The following is a 19,422-nucleotide window of genomic DNA, read 5'->3' on the forward strand; positions in this document are numbered from 1 at the left end:
GACACTGGCATCACTCTGTAAAGTTTAAGGAACATTGCAAAAGAGGGAACAGAAATAATCTAAGAACCAAATAAAGAGGAAGGCAATATGATGTTGTCTTACAGGTATGATATGGCCATGGAAGTTATGAAATCAAAACTATGGATGCCTGTGTAGTGTGATATTTTGTTTGTGTTCTGACAAATAAAGCTTTCCTGGAGGTCAGAGGGCAGATATAGCTACTAGTTAACCATAGAAGCTGGGTGGTGGAGGCTCAGGCCTTTAATCTCAGCACTCAGGAGGTGGAGACAGGAAGTGATAAGGTGGGGTGGAGACTTTTTTGGACAGAGGAAGGAGACAGGTAGGAAGCAACTGGTGGCTGCTCCTCTGGTTCTCTGCTTTACCCTAATATCTGACTCCTGGTTTTTATTGTTTTATTGATTAAGATTATTTAGACTAAAGCTTCATCCCTGCATAGGAACTATATATACAAGAAGAAGCCTATTAACTTTCAGTCATGGATGGAGAGAGGAGCTCATGGGTATTCCCACACAAAGAGGAGTGTGGTGATATATTGTTTATGATTTATTAAAGTCACTGAACATCAAAATAGCAAAGTAGCCAGAGTAGTTAGTTACAGAAGCAAGGTAGTAGTGGAACACACATTTAATCCCAAGATTTAGGATTAAGAAGTGGACAGATCTTTGTTAGTTCAAGGCCACACTGACTACATGAAATTGAGCCAGTCTTAAAGGAAAACAGCTCACACAAAGGTGATCTCAGCACTTGGGATCACCTGCCTTTAATCCCATCACTAAGGTGGTAGAGACAGGAGTGATATGGCTGGGTGGAGAAAAGAATAAAAGGAGGATAAGAAATGAACTGAAAGCCTTTTGCCTCTGCAGAGCTCTACATTCATGCCCACACATGTAGCCCTGATTAAACCCAATGGGTCTCAAAGAAAGAAGAAAACTAAACATGAAAACAGGATGGAGACTTGGTAGGAGGAAGGAGAATGTTAGAGAGGGATTAGGAGGGTAGTACAAGAGAGGGAAGAAGGATGAGTATGGCCAAAACGTATTACATATGTATATGAAGCAGTCAAAAATAAATTAAAAAATTTAAATATTATATATGAAAAGTATAAAAGCATCCCTATTGATATTTTTATACACTAAGAGAAATTTTCACAATCTCTTTACTTCATTGTTTTTTGATCAGGGTTACTGGCAAACAAGTAGAAAATGCTATGTCCCTCTTGTCATACTCTGGCTTGCTTTCTCACATAACTCTCTGGTGATGCTACTGCCGATGCTAATAGCCCACAAAGCAGCCAACATCACAGTTGTTGCCATCAATCCACACAAGGGTGCCAAGGGCTCCACCAAGCCACAGCATCAAACGTTCTTGTATTCTAACTCTTCATATCATAAAGAAGATTCTACGAAAGACAACTCAATTCATATTCATAATCATGAATGGAGAGGCTGAGCTGGAAAGCAGCTAGGATGAGAAGGCAATCCTCATACTTGTGGATTATTACTTTTCATGAAGAAAAACCTAAGTATCCTGTCTGTCTCTCCCCTTGGGGTATATCCCATCCTGAGATACTCCTCAACATCCTTTAAAAACAGCCCTTGAAATGTGTCAAACTACCAGCTTTTCATACGTGGCTAAAGCTTGAGAGTGTAATTTAGGTTTACTTATGGATCTCCAAAACATATCAAATTATATATAGTCTAATACACATACATGCCCACACAGGCACTTAGGCATATAAAAGCTATGACTATGCAGCTCAAAGTTTTAAGAGTACCATTCCACGTTAATCTGGATGATAAAGTACCAAGAATAAAAGGTTCCTGACCGTGAGGAACTTGCAGTCTCCAGGTGGCCAACCTTACAAAGCAGAAGGATAAATGTACTCGAGGCTTCTATAGACCTGCTGTCAGATGAATACAGCACCAAGTCTCAGATGGCCTTGAAATCCCTACTGATACACTTTCAACAATCAACACAGTCATAAAAATATGAGCTTATTACCAAAAGTTATTTGAAATTTCAGTAAAAGTAAAAAAAATAAAACCTATCCCACTGAATTATCCTTATGTTGACATTTAAGATTGTAGGAACCAGAGGAGCCAAGGACACGAGAATACTGCTCACAGAATCAACTAAGCAGGGCTCACGGGGACTCACAGAAACTGAAGACACAATCAGGGAGCCCATGTGGGTCTGACCTAGATCCTCTGCATATATATAGATATACATAGATATAGATATACAGAGAGATAGATAGATAGATAGATAGATAGATAGATAGACAGACAGACAGACAGACAGACAGATAGATATGACAGATAGATGTTGTTTATCTTAGGGTTTTAATGGAACTCCTAAGAGTGAAGGAGAAATGTGCTGACTCCTTTGCCTGCTCTTGGGACCCCTTTCCTCCTACCCAGTTGCCTCGTATAGCCTTAATAGGAGAGTTTGTGCCTATTCTTATTACATCTTGTTATACCCTGATCAGTTGATATCACTAGGAGTCTTCTTTTCTGAAGAAAAATGGAGATGCAGGTGATCTGGGGTAAAGAGGATGTGTGGGGGAACTAGGAAGAGTGGCAGAAAGGAAAACTGGTCAGGGTGTACTGTATAAGAGAAGAATAAATAAAAAGAAAAGGGGATACCAGATCTCATTGCAGATGGTTGTAAACCACCATGTGTTTGCTGGGAACTGAGCTCAGGACCCCTGGAAGAGCAGCCAGTGTTCTTAACCTCTGAGTCATCTCATGAGGAGTGGATGGGAGGGGTGGGAAGGAGAGAGGTAGGAGTAAGAGAAGGAGAGGGAGGAGGAACTGGGGTTGGTATATAAAAATGAAAAGTAAAATTTTAAAAGAAAAAGAAAAGGAAAAAAGAGATCAATAGGGTTTGGCAAATAGGGCTGTCCTGAACAAATGCATTCATGGATTTTCACGTTAACATCTGTGACATGGATGATCTATGATGCTTCTACTGTGCATAAAAGCTGTGTTTTCCAAGTTACTGGGGAAAAGGATTTCTATTTTTGTTTCCACAGAAAATGAAAAGATGTGGATTCCTTCCAGACTAATGTGGTTTGATCACACCAGACCGCCTGAAATAGAGTACAAGCTGACCCTACATTCCAAACAGCTGGACAAAACAGCCCTACAGACTACAGCTAGGATATCTGAATCTTCTTCGAATCCCCCAAGACAGCGCCCCTTACCAGCAGGAAGTAGTTTGGAAAGAACGACGCCCAAATTCCCAAATATTGTGTATAAATGTTTGTTTTCATTTAATTGGACTTTGTTATATAAAATTAAATAAAAAATTATATAAAAAAAAGCTGTGTTTTCTAGAAAAATAATAAAAAGCAAGGTCTAGTACACCCATGCCTCTAAATTCCCTTAGATATTGGCATCATGGATTAGCAATTTTCTACTGTGTTTATTATTTTTGTGAACAATATTCATAAGCATTGTTGTAATCAAGTATGTATATCTGTCTTTTCTTCTAATAAATAAAATCACCTACCTGAAAGCATATTGTTGGATATTTGGGTTTCAGGAACTGTTTCACTCAAGAAAAGCTACAGGAATGTAAATCCTATGGTGTTCTTCTGACTATTAGTCTGCATGTTTCATAGGAAAACTTTTATATAAAGACCTTGAGAAATATAATTTCCTGGAAAAATAAGTACAAGGAAGGAAAATGGCAGATAAAGAGGGAAACTTTAAGATATTCTGAATAATGGGTAACCCAGTGTGGCTTTTGATCTCCAGCACTGGAGAAATGGGTTTTAATAAATCTTTGTATCAGTCATTGCTGCTTACTATGTGTTGGAGCTCTTTTGGACATGCAACACACTCACACATACACCGGGATGTTTTCTATCGCTCCTCCTCATCCCTGCCTAAGAATCCACATTGAAGGTCTACGGTACAGCGAGATAGATGGGTTACCATGTATACATCATGGCCACACAAATCACGGTTTTTAAACCTCTAAAATGGGATCATTTTAGTTATGTTACCTACATTCTTTCTTGTCCCCCCCTTTTTTGTTATTGTTGTTGTTGTTTTGGTTTTTTTGGATTTGTTCTTTGTTTGTTTTGTTTTGTTTTGTTTTGTTTTGAGACAGGGTTTCTCTGAATTGCTTTGGAGCCTTCCTGGAACTTGTTCTTTAGACCAGGCTGACCTCAAACTCACAGAGATCCACCTGCCTTTGCCTCCTGAGAACTGGGATTAAAAGCTTGTGCCACCAACGAGTTCTTTAAGAATATTTTATAATGCATTTTCCATCCCTTCCCCCAGTACTCTCAGATCCATCCTCTTTCCCACTTACCCAAATTGTGCTCTCTCTTTTGTTCTTAACATATCAACTATAGTTTTTGCTGCTATATACTCCTGGGTGTGTGGCCTTCACTGGAGAGTAGTCTACCCACCAGAGGACACACCCATAGAAAAGTGACTATCCCTCTCCCAGAAGCTATCAACTGACAGTAGCTCTGAATGTAGAAATCCCAACTCAGAAATAAAAATAATAACATATCACCACCAAGAAGTAGAGATCCCATAGTAACAGCCCTTAATGAAAAGGTATAGAATAACTTCTAAAGAATTTAGAGAATAGTTAAAACTACAGGCAAGCAACTCAAAGAAAACAGAGATGGATGAAATATGGAAGTCAATCCAGTACATGAGAATAGAATTTGAATTTTTAAGATCTATGTATGTTGGCATGCCAGGTGATAGTTTACACAATAGTTTCACACAATGCTGTGAACATCATTCTTCATGTGTGCTGCTTGACCAAGAACCTAAGTCTAAATCATTTATAAAGAATAGAACTTTACTTTCTCACAGCCCTGAGGCTCGGAGTTCAAGATCAAGGCACTGAATGTTTTATGTCTGGTAAAGGCTTGGCTTATTTTTTAGTAGAGATGGTGACTCCCATGTGTCCTCACATAGAGGAATGAATAAATGGCAGAAAAGAAAAAGAGAGTTGTTCTGTCCTCATACACAGAAGAATAAGATCCTAATCTCACTCATTAGGGCTCTAACCACATAACTTAATTATCCACACCCATAAAGAACCCCAGTCCTCCATAGCACCCCATTGGCTAGTTCAAATTAGTTAGAGGGGACACATTCTGACTATAGCATCTCCTGATACAGAATAAAATTGTACAACAACCCAGGCCTGATGGCACACACTTTAATCTTAGCAATCAGGTGGCTAAGAGAGAAGGGAGTTGGAGTCAAAGCCAGCATGGGATATACAAGGAGTTCTAGGCCAGCCTGAACTGCATATCAGTGCTCTACCTCAATGACCAAATAAAAATCTAAAATTAGAATTTTAAAAGTGACATTCATTGCTTATTAATTGCAAAGAATCTCCAACGTGAATAAAACATTGAGAAAAAGCTATAAAAATGAATTGGGGCAGGTAGGAAGATGCTCAGTGGTTAAGGCCATGTGTTGCTCTTGCAGAGGACCTGAGTTTGGTTCCAAGTACCTATGCTTGAAAGACTCAAACTGCTGGTATTTCCAGATCCAGGAGAACTTCTACCTACACACACACACACACACACACACACACACACACACACACACACACACTCACACACACGCCAAAAATGAATAAAGTGTTTGAAAATAAATCAAGGAGCTTCTTGTCCAAGATGTCTGATGGGTGAAGCAAGTGTCTCCTGGCCACTCAAAGGGAAGTTTTAAAATTAAGAGATCTGGCAGGAGAAGAGAGTTTCCTGGGGAACAAGAAATAGAACTGAGCTGTGGGATGAAGCTGAGTTGTAGAGAAAAAAAAAAGAAAAAGAAAAGAAGGAAGGAAGGAAGGAAGGAAGGAAGGAAGGAAGGAAGGAAGAAAAGACTCTAATGGGTACTTTATAAACCCTAAGGGTTCCTTCCAGTCAAGGAAAGAAAATCCCACAGAGCCTCCACTATGGTGCTCTTAAATTTATAAAAGAGTTCTGTGGAAGTCTAAGGGGAGCACCTCATTCTGTACCTCAGACATAACAGTAGCAGTAGCCAGGAAATGAACAAACTAGATACTGCCCAGCTGTATGGATGAATGAATCAATGCATTTAGACTGAGGAATGAATGCATTCATATGAATGGGAAGGATGAATGGATGGATGTATGGAAGGGTGGGTGGGTGGGTGGGTGGGTGAATAAATATACCTACAGGGAAGGAGAGCAAAAAGCATGACAAAATCTGCAGGAATTCCCAGCTGAGAAGCTGAGCCAACTTAAAAAAAAAAAAAAAAAGAAACCAGAATGGTAAAGATTTTATTGGTAAAGATTTTATTTCACTTCCCACAGGCTAAAGAGAACCCCACTCTCTGCAATAAGCTTGTTAATTCATGCTGACATTTTCTGCCTTCAGCCTCACACTATGACATGATGTCCCCAGAGAAATTATAGCAGGCTTGAAAAAGCAATCCTACTGGCTTTCTGGCTTTCTGATCTTCTAAGATGAAGGTTATCAAGTTTAAAATCATAAGGCGATCCCTGGATCGCAGCATCCTGATATTTACAAAGGCACAGGCCTATTTTGGAGAATAAGATGAGGAGGTGGGAGTTTGTTCCCCAGAGGCTACCCATGCAAGAAAATGCGCATTAACTCAGAAAGCTCCTGAAAGGAGCCTTGGGAGGTGTTTAGGTAGAAAGCATTTGCAACAGGCCAGCAATTAAACCACAGCTATTCTGCAGAAAGTCTCTGAAACCATCCTGTTTTCATGAAGGTCATGTAGCAATGTAATTCCACCTCGGTGATCATCTATTCCTCATCCCCTACGGGGAATCGTGCTTGGGACTGAACTTACACATAATTGTAATTCCCACGATGAAAACTTGCAACATATTTTCCCCCTCATACTGTGTGCTCTAAATGTCACTTTGAAAGCTGAGTTTACAGCCTGCAATCCATCCACCTCGCATTCGCCATCACACACACAGCTACAACCAAAGAGCTATTCAAACAGCGCATCCCGGACTTACATTATCAGCAGACAGTGCTTTAATTAGCAGTGGTTCTCAAAAGGCTGGATGGCTTCAAGAACTGGATTTGAACCAGAAAGCAGAAGCCTGGATCCTTATCAGTCGCACTTCTTAACTCCCCCTGGGTTCTAACATTCACCAACCCTCGCTTTTGTCAACAGGGGTAAAAAAAGAACGAGAAAACACTGGCTAGGATTTCACCACTCTTGAGCCTCAAACCTGCTGTGATGCAGAGGGGCTAAAATTAAAGCAGCTAGTGAACTGAGATATCTGTGTCAGGTGCTCTGCAGGGGATGGTGAAAACTACAAAACAGAATGAGTCACGGCTGAAGGGGCCATTTTGGAAATGGCATTTAAAACAGTTATCTATATGTTCTAAGTTTTCTTTACTGATGAAACCACAATGTTGTAATATTATGAGAAAATACTATTTTATTTTGATCTTTATATACAAATATCGAGACTCTTAAATTATCTTCACTTATTCCACGACTTTCTCCTATGATCAAATTCCTGAGGTTTTTGTTTGTTTGTTTGTTTGTTTGTTTCTTAGTTTTAAAAAATGCAAAAACATACACAATTTAATCCATGATTATTGAACTGTGAATTCCATACTTAAAAAGGCTTCAGCTAATAGCAATAACTTCTACCAACACATTTTACATGTAAAAAAAAAAAAAGTCTCAAGATTGCTTATGGTTGCAAAGGATTTACTGAATTCACAGATAGAGAACATTTTTCATACACATAAAATGCTACACAGTTCAACATTCCTTGTAAAACCATCACTTTGTAGATAAGGAACCCACAGGTTAAGTGATTTGTCAAAGGTCACATAAACACATTTTTTTTCTAATGCTGAGCTCCTTGAGGGTGATATCCACTGAGTTAGCAGCCGCTTAGAAGTCCTCTCCACCCTCAACATATCTGCACCCCAGAGTCACATGCAGGCACGTAACATGGATTTTTATAGACAGGTGAGAATTGATCTGGTTCAGATCAATATGTGAAATTTTTAAAAATTAAATGAAAAATGAAAATCAAAATCTTGAGAGCTTCTTTTACTTAAGGAAGCAATATTTACAACATTCCAAAATCTACTACAGTGTTGCATTACATCTAACAACTTTCAATATAAAAAGAGATCACACACTCTCTTATTATTTTATGACATCATTGAACCTTCATTCAACACTTTGGACAATGAGATTGTTTTCTGAGACACATCACAATAACATATAGGGATTATTGGATTTTATTATCTCTTAAACCACAAAATCTTAGAATGCTCTAAGGTACATGGCTATTTTTACTACATTAATGTATGAATAGTTTCTTTTCATTTCAAGATTTCAATTAACCTTTTTGTGGATATACTTTAGTCTAAATAAGAGGCATTTTGATGAACAGCCAGGATATTTTGCATTGGTTTGCTTATGTCTTAATAGACATACTAAATAGAAATTAATACCGGTTTTTAAATTACTCCAAAATTTGCTTTATGTTATAGATTTTTGTGACATATAACTTGAAGTTATGGTTATATTAGATGCAAGTTATATATAAAGTTATATATAAAATCAAAAGACTAACTTACATATGAACTCATATGAACAACATATGAACTCATAATTATATTCCACAGCAGAGTTCCTCAGAAGACTCAACTGCCCCTGCAAGCATGCTAAGACATGTCACACTTATCCATGAGCTTAAGAAACACTAAATCAAGCTCAAATATATCCTACAAATGTATGTTAAATACAATAGAAGCCCCAAAAAGTACATTCCCTAGTGTATTCTGTATGTTCTGAGAACAGCCAGAACCACTTTTGGAGGAAGTCATTAAAAAAAAAAAAAAATAGAGTTCCTAAGAACACAGTTGAGAATGCACAAGACAGGAAAAACAAAAATCCAACAGGAAAAACAAAAAACAAACATCTCTGTTAGTGGAAATCACCACATTGAAATATGCCACAAATAGCCCCAACCTACACCATATTTCATAAACCTTAGCTTTAGTGTAATCTGACTTTGAAGGCCCAATGACTAGGACATTCTCAAGGGCTGGGAATGGAACTAATTTTTCATTATGATGTTTGAAATTTTGGTATGGTATCAACCTGATTATGAGTGATTTCACTCAGCACTGACAAATGTAGAAAGCTTTAAAAGATCTGAACATCACTATTTTTATTTTTTGTGAATATTAATTAGATGAAAAGAAAGTAGCATCTACCCCAAATACAAGGACATTCACATTTGTAAAAAAGAAAAAAAAGAAGAAGAAAAAAAAGATTACTAAAGCTTAAATCATATATCAAACACCACACCTTACTAGTGGGAGACTTCACCATCATGTTCTCACCAATGGACAGGTCATACAAACAGAAACTAAACAGAGAAAAAAAATACAACTAACAAATGTTATGACTTGAACCTAACAGATATCTACAGAACAGTCCATCTCAACACCAAAGAATATACTCTCTTCTCAGCACCTCATGGAACTTTCTCCAAAACTTATCACATACTCAGTCACAAAGAAAGACTTAACAGATACAAAAATATTAGAATAACCCTCTGTATATTATTGGATCACCATGGGTTAAAATTGGGAGTTCAACAACACAAACTACAGAAAGCATACAAACTCATGGAAACTGAACAACTCTCAACTGAACCACCACTGTGTCAATGAAGGAATAAAGAAAATAATTAAAGACTTCCTAGAATTCAATGAAAATGAATGCACAACATACCCAAACTTATGGGACACTAAGTGTCTCCATAAAGGATTTGTAAAAAATTTACACTAGCAACTTAACAGCACAACTGAAAGCTCTAGAACAAAAAGAAGCAAACACACCCAAGAGGAGTAAATGACAGGAAATAATCAAACTGGTGGCTGAAATCAATAAAGTAGAAACAAAGACAAAACTATAGAGAATCAATGAGACAAAGAGTTGGTTCTTTGAAAAAAATCAACAAGATAGAAAAACCCTTATGCAAACTAACTAAGAGGCAGATAAAGAATATCCAAATTAACAGTCAGAAACACACAGGCAGACATAACAAGACTGAGGAAATCCAGAGAATCATTAAATCATAGTTCAAAAACTGTACTCCACAAAATTAGAAAATCTAAAAGAAATTGATCAATTTCTTGATAGATACCATACATCAAAATTAAATCAAGGTCAGATAAATAGTTTAAATAGACCTGTAACACTGGGAGATGCTTAGTTGTACCATAATTTGATGTGTCATGCTTTGTAGATGACCCCCATCATCTTTGACCCCCATCGCCAGAACTCTGCTAGAGGTGAGTCTGGGACCAATTCAGGTGGAATCCCCCCACACCCTTCCCTGGGAACTCCCTGGATTGGCCCTGGATCTCACTCTCCCTGTACCATGTCCCCATCAAGAGCACTCCTGGTGCTCTGATATACACCCACCCACCTCTGCCAAGAGCCTACCTCCCCCTACCCTATGCCCTACCCAGTCCACTGTCCCATCTCTCTGGTTGAGCACTGGGACAGAGAGTGGAGCCAACAATCCTGCCACCTTCGGGGAACTTCCTGGAGCTGCTCTGAACGCACTAGACCTACCTGTCCACGCAAGACGACCAGTAATTTCCACTTGCTTGGTCTCTGACCCCGACCACCGGTCCTCTACTGGAGTTCCTAGCCCCTCCCAGAGATCCACCTATGCCCTCTGGGCCATTCTGAGCCCCTATGGGCTGGACCCTTGACCCCCATCACCGAGCTTCTGCTAAAGAGGCCTCAGCTGGCCCAGGCTAGATCTGCCTATGTGCACATGGAACATCCTGAATTGCAGCCTAGTCTTTGACCCCCATCACCAGTCTTCTGCTGGAGCCTGATCTTTGACCCCCATCGCCAGGCCCCTGCCTGAGGACAGACTTCCTAGAGAGATTGGACCACCCAGAGCTCCAGACATTGAAACTCTGACCCACCTAAGCCTACCTGGGGAGTACCAAAGAGAGAGGGGGGGGGAGAGGGAGAGAGGGAGAGAGAGAGAGAGACCCTACCTACACCTACTGGAAGAAGCTGTGGGAAATACCTAACAATAAGAAAACACCTAACAATAGAAAGACAAACATAACACCACCAGAATCTAGGGACTCTACACCAACTAAAACTGACCACCCCAAAGCAGATGAAGCAGAAGAGAATGACTTAAAAAGTATTGTCATAAAAATGATAGAGGCCCTCAAAGATGATATGAGAAAATCCCTTAAAGAAATGGAAGAAAAAAAACAAACAAAAAATTGGAAGACATGAACAAATTTCTTGAAGAAAGTACAGAAAGCCAAGAAAAATAATTAAACAGGTGAAGGAAACGGTTCAAGACTTGAAAACTGAAATAGAGACAATAAAGAAAACACAAACTGAGAGAATACTGGAAATAGAAAGACTGGGCAAACGATCAGGAACTACAGATGCAAGCTTAACCAACAGAATTCAAGAGATGGAAGACAGAATCTCAGGCATGGAAGATAAACTAGAGGAAATAGATTCATCGACCAAAGAAAATCGTAAATCCAACAAATCCTCAACACAAAACATCCAGGAAATGTGAAACACTGTGAAAAGGCCAAACCTAAGAATAATAGGCATAGAGGAAGGTGAAGAAGCCCAGCTCAAAGATGCAGAAAATATATTCAACAAAATCATTGAGGAAAACTTTCCCAATATGAAGAAGGACATGCCTATGAAAGTACAAGAAGCATACCGAACACCAAATAGACTGGACCAAAGAAAAAAGACCCCTGGACACATAATAATCAAAACACCTAACATACAAAATAAAGAATTCAAACCTCACATAAAACCTCACACATTTATAGTGGGAGACTTCAACACACCACTCTCACCACTAGACAGGACCACCAGTCAGAAGCTTAACAAAGAAACAAAAGAACTAACAGAAGTTATGTCTCAACTGGGTTTAACAGACATCTATAGAACATTCCATCCAAACACAAAAAATATACCTTCTTCTCTGTTCCACATGGAACCTTCTCTAAAATTGACCACATACTAGGCGATATAACAAACCTCAAAAGATACAAAAAAAAAAAAAAAAAAAAATGGAATAGTCCCCTGTATCTTATCAGATCATGCTTTAAAATTGGAATTCAACAACACAAATCACAGAAACCCTAAAAACTCATGAAAATTGAACAATGCACAATTGCACCATACCTGGGTCAAAGAAGAAATAAAGAAAGAAATTAAGGACTTCCTAAAAATCAATGAGAATGGGGACACAACATTCCTGAACTCCTGAACTTATGGGACACCTTGAAACCAGTGTTACAAGGTAAGTTCATTGCACTAAGTGTCCATATGAAGAAAAGAGAGGATAGTCACATTAGAGAATTAACAGCAAAACTGAAAGCCTTAGAACACAAAGAAACAAACTCACCCAGGAGGAGTAGACGCCAGGAAATAATCAATTTGAGGGCTGAAATCAATAAAATAGAAACCAGGAAAACAATACAAAAAAATCAATGCAACAAAGAGCAGGTTTTTCAAGAAAATCAACAAGATAGACAAACCTTTATCCAAACTAACGAAAAAGCAGAGGGAGAACATGCAAATTAACAAAAACAGAAACAAAAAGGGGACTAACAACAGACATAGAGGAAATCCAGACAATTTGCAGGTCGTATTTTGAAAACCTGTACTCTACAAAATTTGAAAATTCAAGTAAATGGACAAATTTCTGGATAACTATCACTTACCAAAATTAAATCAAGAACAGACAAACAACTTAAATAGACCAATAACCCCTAACAAAATAGAAGAAGTCATCAAAAGCCTTCCAAACAAAAAAAAGCCCAGGGCCAGATGGCTTCAGTGCAGAAATTCTACCAGAATTTCTACCAGAAATTCAAGGAAGAGCTAATACCAATACTCTTCAAATTGTTCCACACAATAGAACAGAAGGTTCATTACCAAACTCTTTCTACAAGGCCACAATCACCTTGGTACCCAAGCCACGAAAAGACACAACTAAGAAAAAAAACTACAGACCAATATCCCTGATGAACATTGATGCAAAAATACTCAATAAAATACTGGCAAACCAAATCCAAGAATACATCAGAGAAATCATCCACCATGACCAAGTAGGCTTCATCCCGGGTTGCAGGGATGGTTTAACATACAAAAATCTATCAACATGATCCACCATGAAAAAGAAAAACCACATGATCATCTCCTTAGATGCTGAAAAAGCCTTTGACTAAATTCAAAACCCTTTCATGATAAAGGTCGTGGGGAGATCAGGGATAACATAATAAGAGCAATATACAGTAAACCAACAGTCAACATCAGAGAGGCTGCCCTCTCCATATCTCTTCAATATTGTTAGTTCTAGCTAAAGCAATAAGAAAACAAAAGTAGATCAAGGGGATACAAATTGGAAAGGAAGAAATCAAATTTTCTCTATTTGCAAATGATATGATAGTTTATATAAGCGACCCAAAAAACTCTACCAGGGAACTCCTACAGCTGATAAACATCTTCAGCAAACTAGCAGGATACAAGATAAATGCAAAAAAATTAGTAGCCCTACTATATTCAGAAGACAAAAGGGCTGACAAAGAAATCAGAGAAACATCACCCTTTACAATAGTCACAAACATCATAAAGTATCTTGGGGTAATGCTTACCAAATAAATGAAGACCTATATAATAAGAACGTTGTGTCTTTAACAAAAGAAATTAAAGAAGATACCAGAAAATGGAAAGATCTCCCATGCTCGTGGATAGGTAGGATAAACATAGTATAAATGGCAATCTTGCCAAAAGCAATCTACAGATTCAATGCAATCCCTATTAAAATCCCACCACAATTCTTCACTGACCTTGAAAGGATAATAATCAACTTTATATGGAAAAACAAAAGACCCAGGATAACCAAAACAACCTTGTACAATAAAAGAACTTCAGGAGGTATCACCATCCCTGACTTTAAGCTCCACTACAGAGCTATTGTCCTGAAAACAGCCTGGTATTGGCACAAAAATAGACAAGTAGACTAATGGAATCGAATCAAAATCCTGATATTAACCCACAAACCTACGAAAACCTGATTTTTGACAAAACAGCTAAAAGTATACAATGGGGGGGGGCAAGAAGCATCCTCAACAAATGATGCTGGCACAATTGGATGAGGGCGTGTAGAAGACTGCAGATAGACCCATGTCTATTGTCACACACAAAACTCAAGTCCAAATGGATCAAAGACCTGAACATAAATCCAACCACACTGAACCTGTTAGAAGAGAAAGTGGGAGGTACCCTTGAACAAATTGGTATAGGAGATTGCTTCCTGAACATAACTCCAGTAGCACAGACACTGAGATCAACAATTAATAAATGGGACCTCCTCAAACCGAGAAGCTTCTGTAAGGCAAAGGACACAGTTGACAAGACTGAATAGCAGCCCACAGACTGGGAAAAGATTTTCAACAATCCTATATCTGACAAAGGGCTGATCTCCAAATTATACAAAGAACTCAAGAAACTAGTCAACAAAACACCAAATAACCCTGTTAAAAAATGGGGTACAGAACTGAAGAGAGAATTCTCAATAGAGGAAATCAAAAAAAGGCTGAAAGACACTTAAGAAAGTGCTCAAGGTCCTTAGCTATCAGGGAAATGCAAATCAAAACAACTTTGAGATACCATCTTACTCCTGCCAGAATGTATAAAATTAGAAACACAATGACAACTTATGCTAGAGAGGATGTGGAGAAAGAGGAACACTCCTCCACTGCTGGTGGGAGTGCAAATTTGTTCAGCCATTTTGGAGATCACTATGGTGGTTCCTCAGGAAAATGGGAATTAGTTTACCACAGGACCCAGCAATCTTCCTCTTAGGCATATACCCAAATGATCCACATCCATGAAACAAAGACATGTGCTCAACTATGTTCATAGCAGTATTATTTGTAATAGCAAGAACCTGGAAGCAACCTAGATGCCCCTCAACTAAAGAATAGATAAAGAAGACACATCTACACAATAGAATACTACTCTGCGGGAAAAAAACAAGGGAATCTTGAATTCGCAGGCAAGTGGATGGAACTTGAAGAAACCATCCTGAATGAGGTAACCCAGTCACAAAAAGAGGAACACAGTATGTACTCACTCATATATGGATTTTAGACATAGAGCAAAGGATCACCAGCCTATAATTCACACCACCAGAGGAACTAGGATACAAGGTGGATTCTAAGAGATTCATATAAGGTCCCTCACAGAAGGGGGAAGGGACAAGTTCTCCAGAGCACATGGGGAGTGGGAGGGGGCAGTGAGTGGATAGGGAACTAGGAGAAAGAGAATGGAAGGAAGGACAGTACTTGGGACTAGGAAGACTGACTTAGGCGAGGAATGGAAGACAGAAATGAGAGAGACTGGGAACATAAAAGAGGGAGCCATTATAGGATTGAAGAGAAAACTGAACCTAAAGAAATGTCCAGAGACCTACCTACTAGACTGACTCCAACTAACAATTTGAGCAACCGTGGAAAGGCTACCATAAATGCCCTTCCCTGATAATAAGATCAACAACTAACTTATCCATCATGGAGCCCTCATCTAGTACCTGTTGGAAACAGAAGCAAACACCCACAACTAAACACTGAGCCAAACTAGAACCCAGATGCAGAGAGGGAGGACAAGACCACGCTGCAGAAACACATAGAGACAGTGGACTTGAACAAGGAGGATCTAATGGGCCCCCAGACTGATACCTGGGAATCCAGCATGGGACTGACTCAGACCCCCTGAACATAGGTCTCAGATAGAAGGCCTGAGCAGTCTAAGGAACATCAGACAGTGGAACCAGGATGTATTCCTGGTACACAAAAGGATCTTGCTGGCATAGCCCCCATAGAGGGATACTCCCTTAACCTAGAGACAGGTAAGATGTCCTAGTCTCTACTTCAAATGACTTGACAGATTTAGATGGCTCCTCCTGGATGGTATCACCCTACATGTGGAGTAGGGGGAGGGGGAGAAAGGGAGAAAGAAGAAGGGAGGGAGGGAGAGGGAACTGGGATCGATATGTAAAATAAAAAAACTAAAAATTAAAAAAAAAAAAGAAAGAAAAAAGAATACAGCACCTAGGAATCTTTACTTTTAGTGAATAAACATCAATAAATTCAGGACAAAAGCAAATATCAACATTTAAAAATAGAGCTGAAGATATGGTTCAGTGGATAAAGGTTCGCCAGGCTGATACAACAATTGGAGTTGAGATGCCCAGCACCCACATCAAAGCCAGAGCGATGGGTCCCCTGTCCTTAATCGCAACACTTATGGGTGTAGCAACAGAGGATACCTAGAGTAAGCTGGCCATCCAGACCAACTGGAGTCAGCTAGAGATTCTACCTCAATAAATAAAGTGAATTAAAAGACTCAGAAATATCCAACATCAACCTTGGCCCTCCAGTTTCACAAAAGCACAAGTGCATGTGCATCCACATACATTTGAACATGTGAACATGAATATACTCACATTCATGTATACATACAAAAAATAATATTTAATTCACTCACTATAGGACAAAAGATAGTTAAGACTGCCCCTTCAGTGTTGTCTGTCTCTAGTAGAATAACTTAATGCCTTTCAAAATGCTGCAGGCTAGTGATTTCTTATTCATTCATTCAGATATTAACTTTAAATTGAGAATGAGACTATGTGTGTTACTTTACAGTGTGATACATTATTTTACAACATTGTTCATTAAAGTCTAGAGAGACACAACTTTAAGCAAGGTGCACATATTAAAATTTTGGGTAGCAAAATATTCTCTCTTTTAAAAAACAATTTAAGAAATATTTTTTAAAATAAACTGAATAATTTTTAGAATGATGTTAACTCCATATAAAATATATTTGAACTAATTTTAGCAAACTAAATATACTGAGTTATGTTGACATTGATAAAGAAAGCAGTACCCCAGCCAGGAATATGTTTGGATGTATAGCCGCAAAACAACTGTACGTTCACTACATTTGGGTTCATTTTTTCCTAAGATGTATTAACATTTCTCAGCTCTCTTGTACAGTAAACAATGACCATGAATTTGTCTTTCCTTGGTATCAATACCATCAGAATCACGGCATCTGAACAGTATCTAACACATGCAGCTTGCTAGGCTGTTCACATCAGTTTCCCCAGACTAATTTTGTGTATCCCGTCCCTCCCTGTGGGCTGTCTCTATACTATAAACTGATTCTCCTGTACTTTCTCATCCACTGAAATACTGTCCTCCAGTCTTCTGAAAGTTAATAAGAGACACTTGAGGTCTCTGCAACAGTCATGTACATGAGTTGTGGGACAATGGTTTCCTCTAAGAAGACTACTTTTTTTTTTTCTCTCCTTTAGATTTATAGCTGGTTTCAAGATAGCATGAGGCAGACAAGATGACTGACCTTTCTGAGAGTAAAAAGTTAATACATCAAATCACACCAAATAATAAGAGACCATTTTCACTTTGTACATTTGCCCCCAAGTCCACTGTGTTTATTTGCAAAACTAACTCGGAGTTAAGAGTTGACACTTGTTCAAAGCAGCACTCTAGTCACATATTTTGATCAGGGTGTTATAACACTCAGCATTTACACTTAGGGATCTGGATTCTGCTTTTGCTTTGAAATTAATTTCTGCTTTCTCTTTTTATAATTTGTGAGTGTGTGTGTGTGTGTGTGTGTGTGTGTGTGTGTGTGTGTGTGTGTGTGTGTGTGTTTGGGATATATGCTTTTTTACTAAGTCAAGCCAAGCCAATGTGAAAACAGAGTAATTCTAGAGACTTCCTGTACACACATTACAGCTTTTAGTCTTCACAAAACCCTTCAAGTTAGTTATTACTGCCCATGTCATATACACAAGTTACCTGAGGTTCAAAATGGTTGAACAAAGTTCCAAAGTTTTTCATTTGGAAGTTGAGAGCAATAATTTCCATGCCGATATTTCTGACTCAAAAGCCATAGTTATTTCTCTAACACTTGACCTTTGCATAAAGTAAAAACAAAAAATACTCTGTGGTCATCATATGCTACACAGCATCCACAATTATTACTCAAAAAAATGATGACCTGAGTCCTTTAAGAAACATTAAATATTATCCAAAATGTCTTTAAGTAATTGAAATTTTTATTTTCTTCAGGAACATTCAAGTCAGGATGGTTTTTCCATTTTTAGCTTTTACTATCAGTAACTTCAGATATCTAGAACAATACGATTATGCAAGGGGGCCTTAACAAAATCATTACTGCTTAGCTTTATGCTGCTCTGTTGCTGGTAAAATGAGGCGTGAATGAATCTAGTATTTGCTTTGTAACCATAGTAAGCCTTCAAGCAAAGTTATACCAAAACCCATTAGGTGGGCCAGGCAGAGCATGTTGTAGTGGGAAGAACATGTAAGTGACTACAGTTAACTGACAACTGTTTCATGTTTAGCATCCAAGTAATGTTGCTTTTACAATTTCTATGTCCAAAAAAAGAAATCCAAGCTTTTATATAATGAGAAAACATTAACCTACATTTATAAAACTTACTTCATAAAACATTAATATATTCTACAGCATTTTCTTTGGTGAATGTTTGTTATATTCCCCCAGGAAACTTGTCTCTGAACACTAATCATTCTTTGTATCAATAAGTTAAACAATAAATCAGGCACACACAGCAAAAGCTCGGGGTAAGGGACATCAGCTTTGAAAGTGGAGGGAGATTTCATTCAAATCAAGTTTGCCTACTTCCCAGTAATGAGATTTTATGTACTCATTAATTTCAAGATTATTGACCAGCCCAAAATGGAAACTGAGACAGTGTAACAACTTTTCTAATGTGTGACAGCTGCCCTTTCACCCTGTCAATTACATTTTAAGCTTGAGTTTGCTGAAGCCCAGGCATCTTACCGTCACTCTCTCCTCTAAATTCTTGTTCTTCTTTGGTGAACTTCCTTGTTCATGCTTTTCCAATTCCATGCTGAAAGAATGAGAGAGGGGGAGAAAGAGAATGAGAGAGGGAGAGGTCCAGATGCTGTCCAGAAAAATGATTTGCCATGCTTGCATGTGAGATAATGCCAGGCATTCCACGTTGTAAGAGCCTGGGACACTATCAGAAGCCCTGGCGATAATTTCTGGTTAGCTAGTGTTTCCATTTATAGATGTCCAAACCCCATAAGCAGAGCACAGAAGAGAAGTCAGGCAGCTGGCCCTAGATAATGATAAATGTCACTAAACATGAAAGCAACCCTTCAGCAGGAGAATGTCCAACAAGTTTTGTTCCCTAAACTCAAAAAGATGGACGTGACATGCAGTTTTGTCACAGATTTCATCAATAGCTGTTGGA

The 19,422-nt window shown here is 38.5% G+C and overlaps 1 protein-coding gene across 9 annotated transcripts in view; it reads right to left on the reverse strand.

Moving 5' to 3' along the window:
* Positions 1 to 19,185, reverse strand: part of Mlip (muscular LMNA interacting protein) — a 231,115-nt gene extending 211,930 nt beyond the window's left edge. For 7 of the 9 annotated variants that reach the window (XM_051197991.1, XM_051197980.1, XM_051197984.1 and 4 more), the window contains exon 1: positions 18,987 to 19,185. In XM_051197991.1, coding sequence (XP_051053948.1) covers positions 18,987 to 19,142 — 156 coding nt within the window. In that variant the 5' untranslated portion in view covers positions 19,143 to 19,185. Of the gene's footprint in view, positions 1 to 7,020; positions 7,318 to 18,986 lie in introns of those variants that run through there. The other 2 variants (XM_051197989.1, XM_051197987.1) reach the window with 1 other exon arrangement.
* Between the last annotated feature and the right edge of the window lie 237 nt (positions 19,186 to 19,422).

The sequence above is a fragment of the Phodopus roborovskii genome, unplaced genomic scaffold, assembly GCF_943737965.1.
Source record: "Phodopus roborovskii unplaced genomic scaffold, PHOROB, whole genome shotgun sequence".
Taxonomy (NCBI): domain Eukaryota; kingdom Metazoa; phylum Chordata; class Mammalia; order Rodentia; family Cricetidae; genus Phodopus; species Phodopus roborovskii.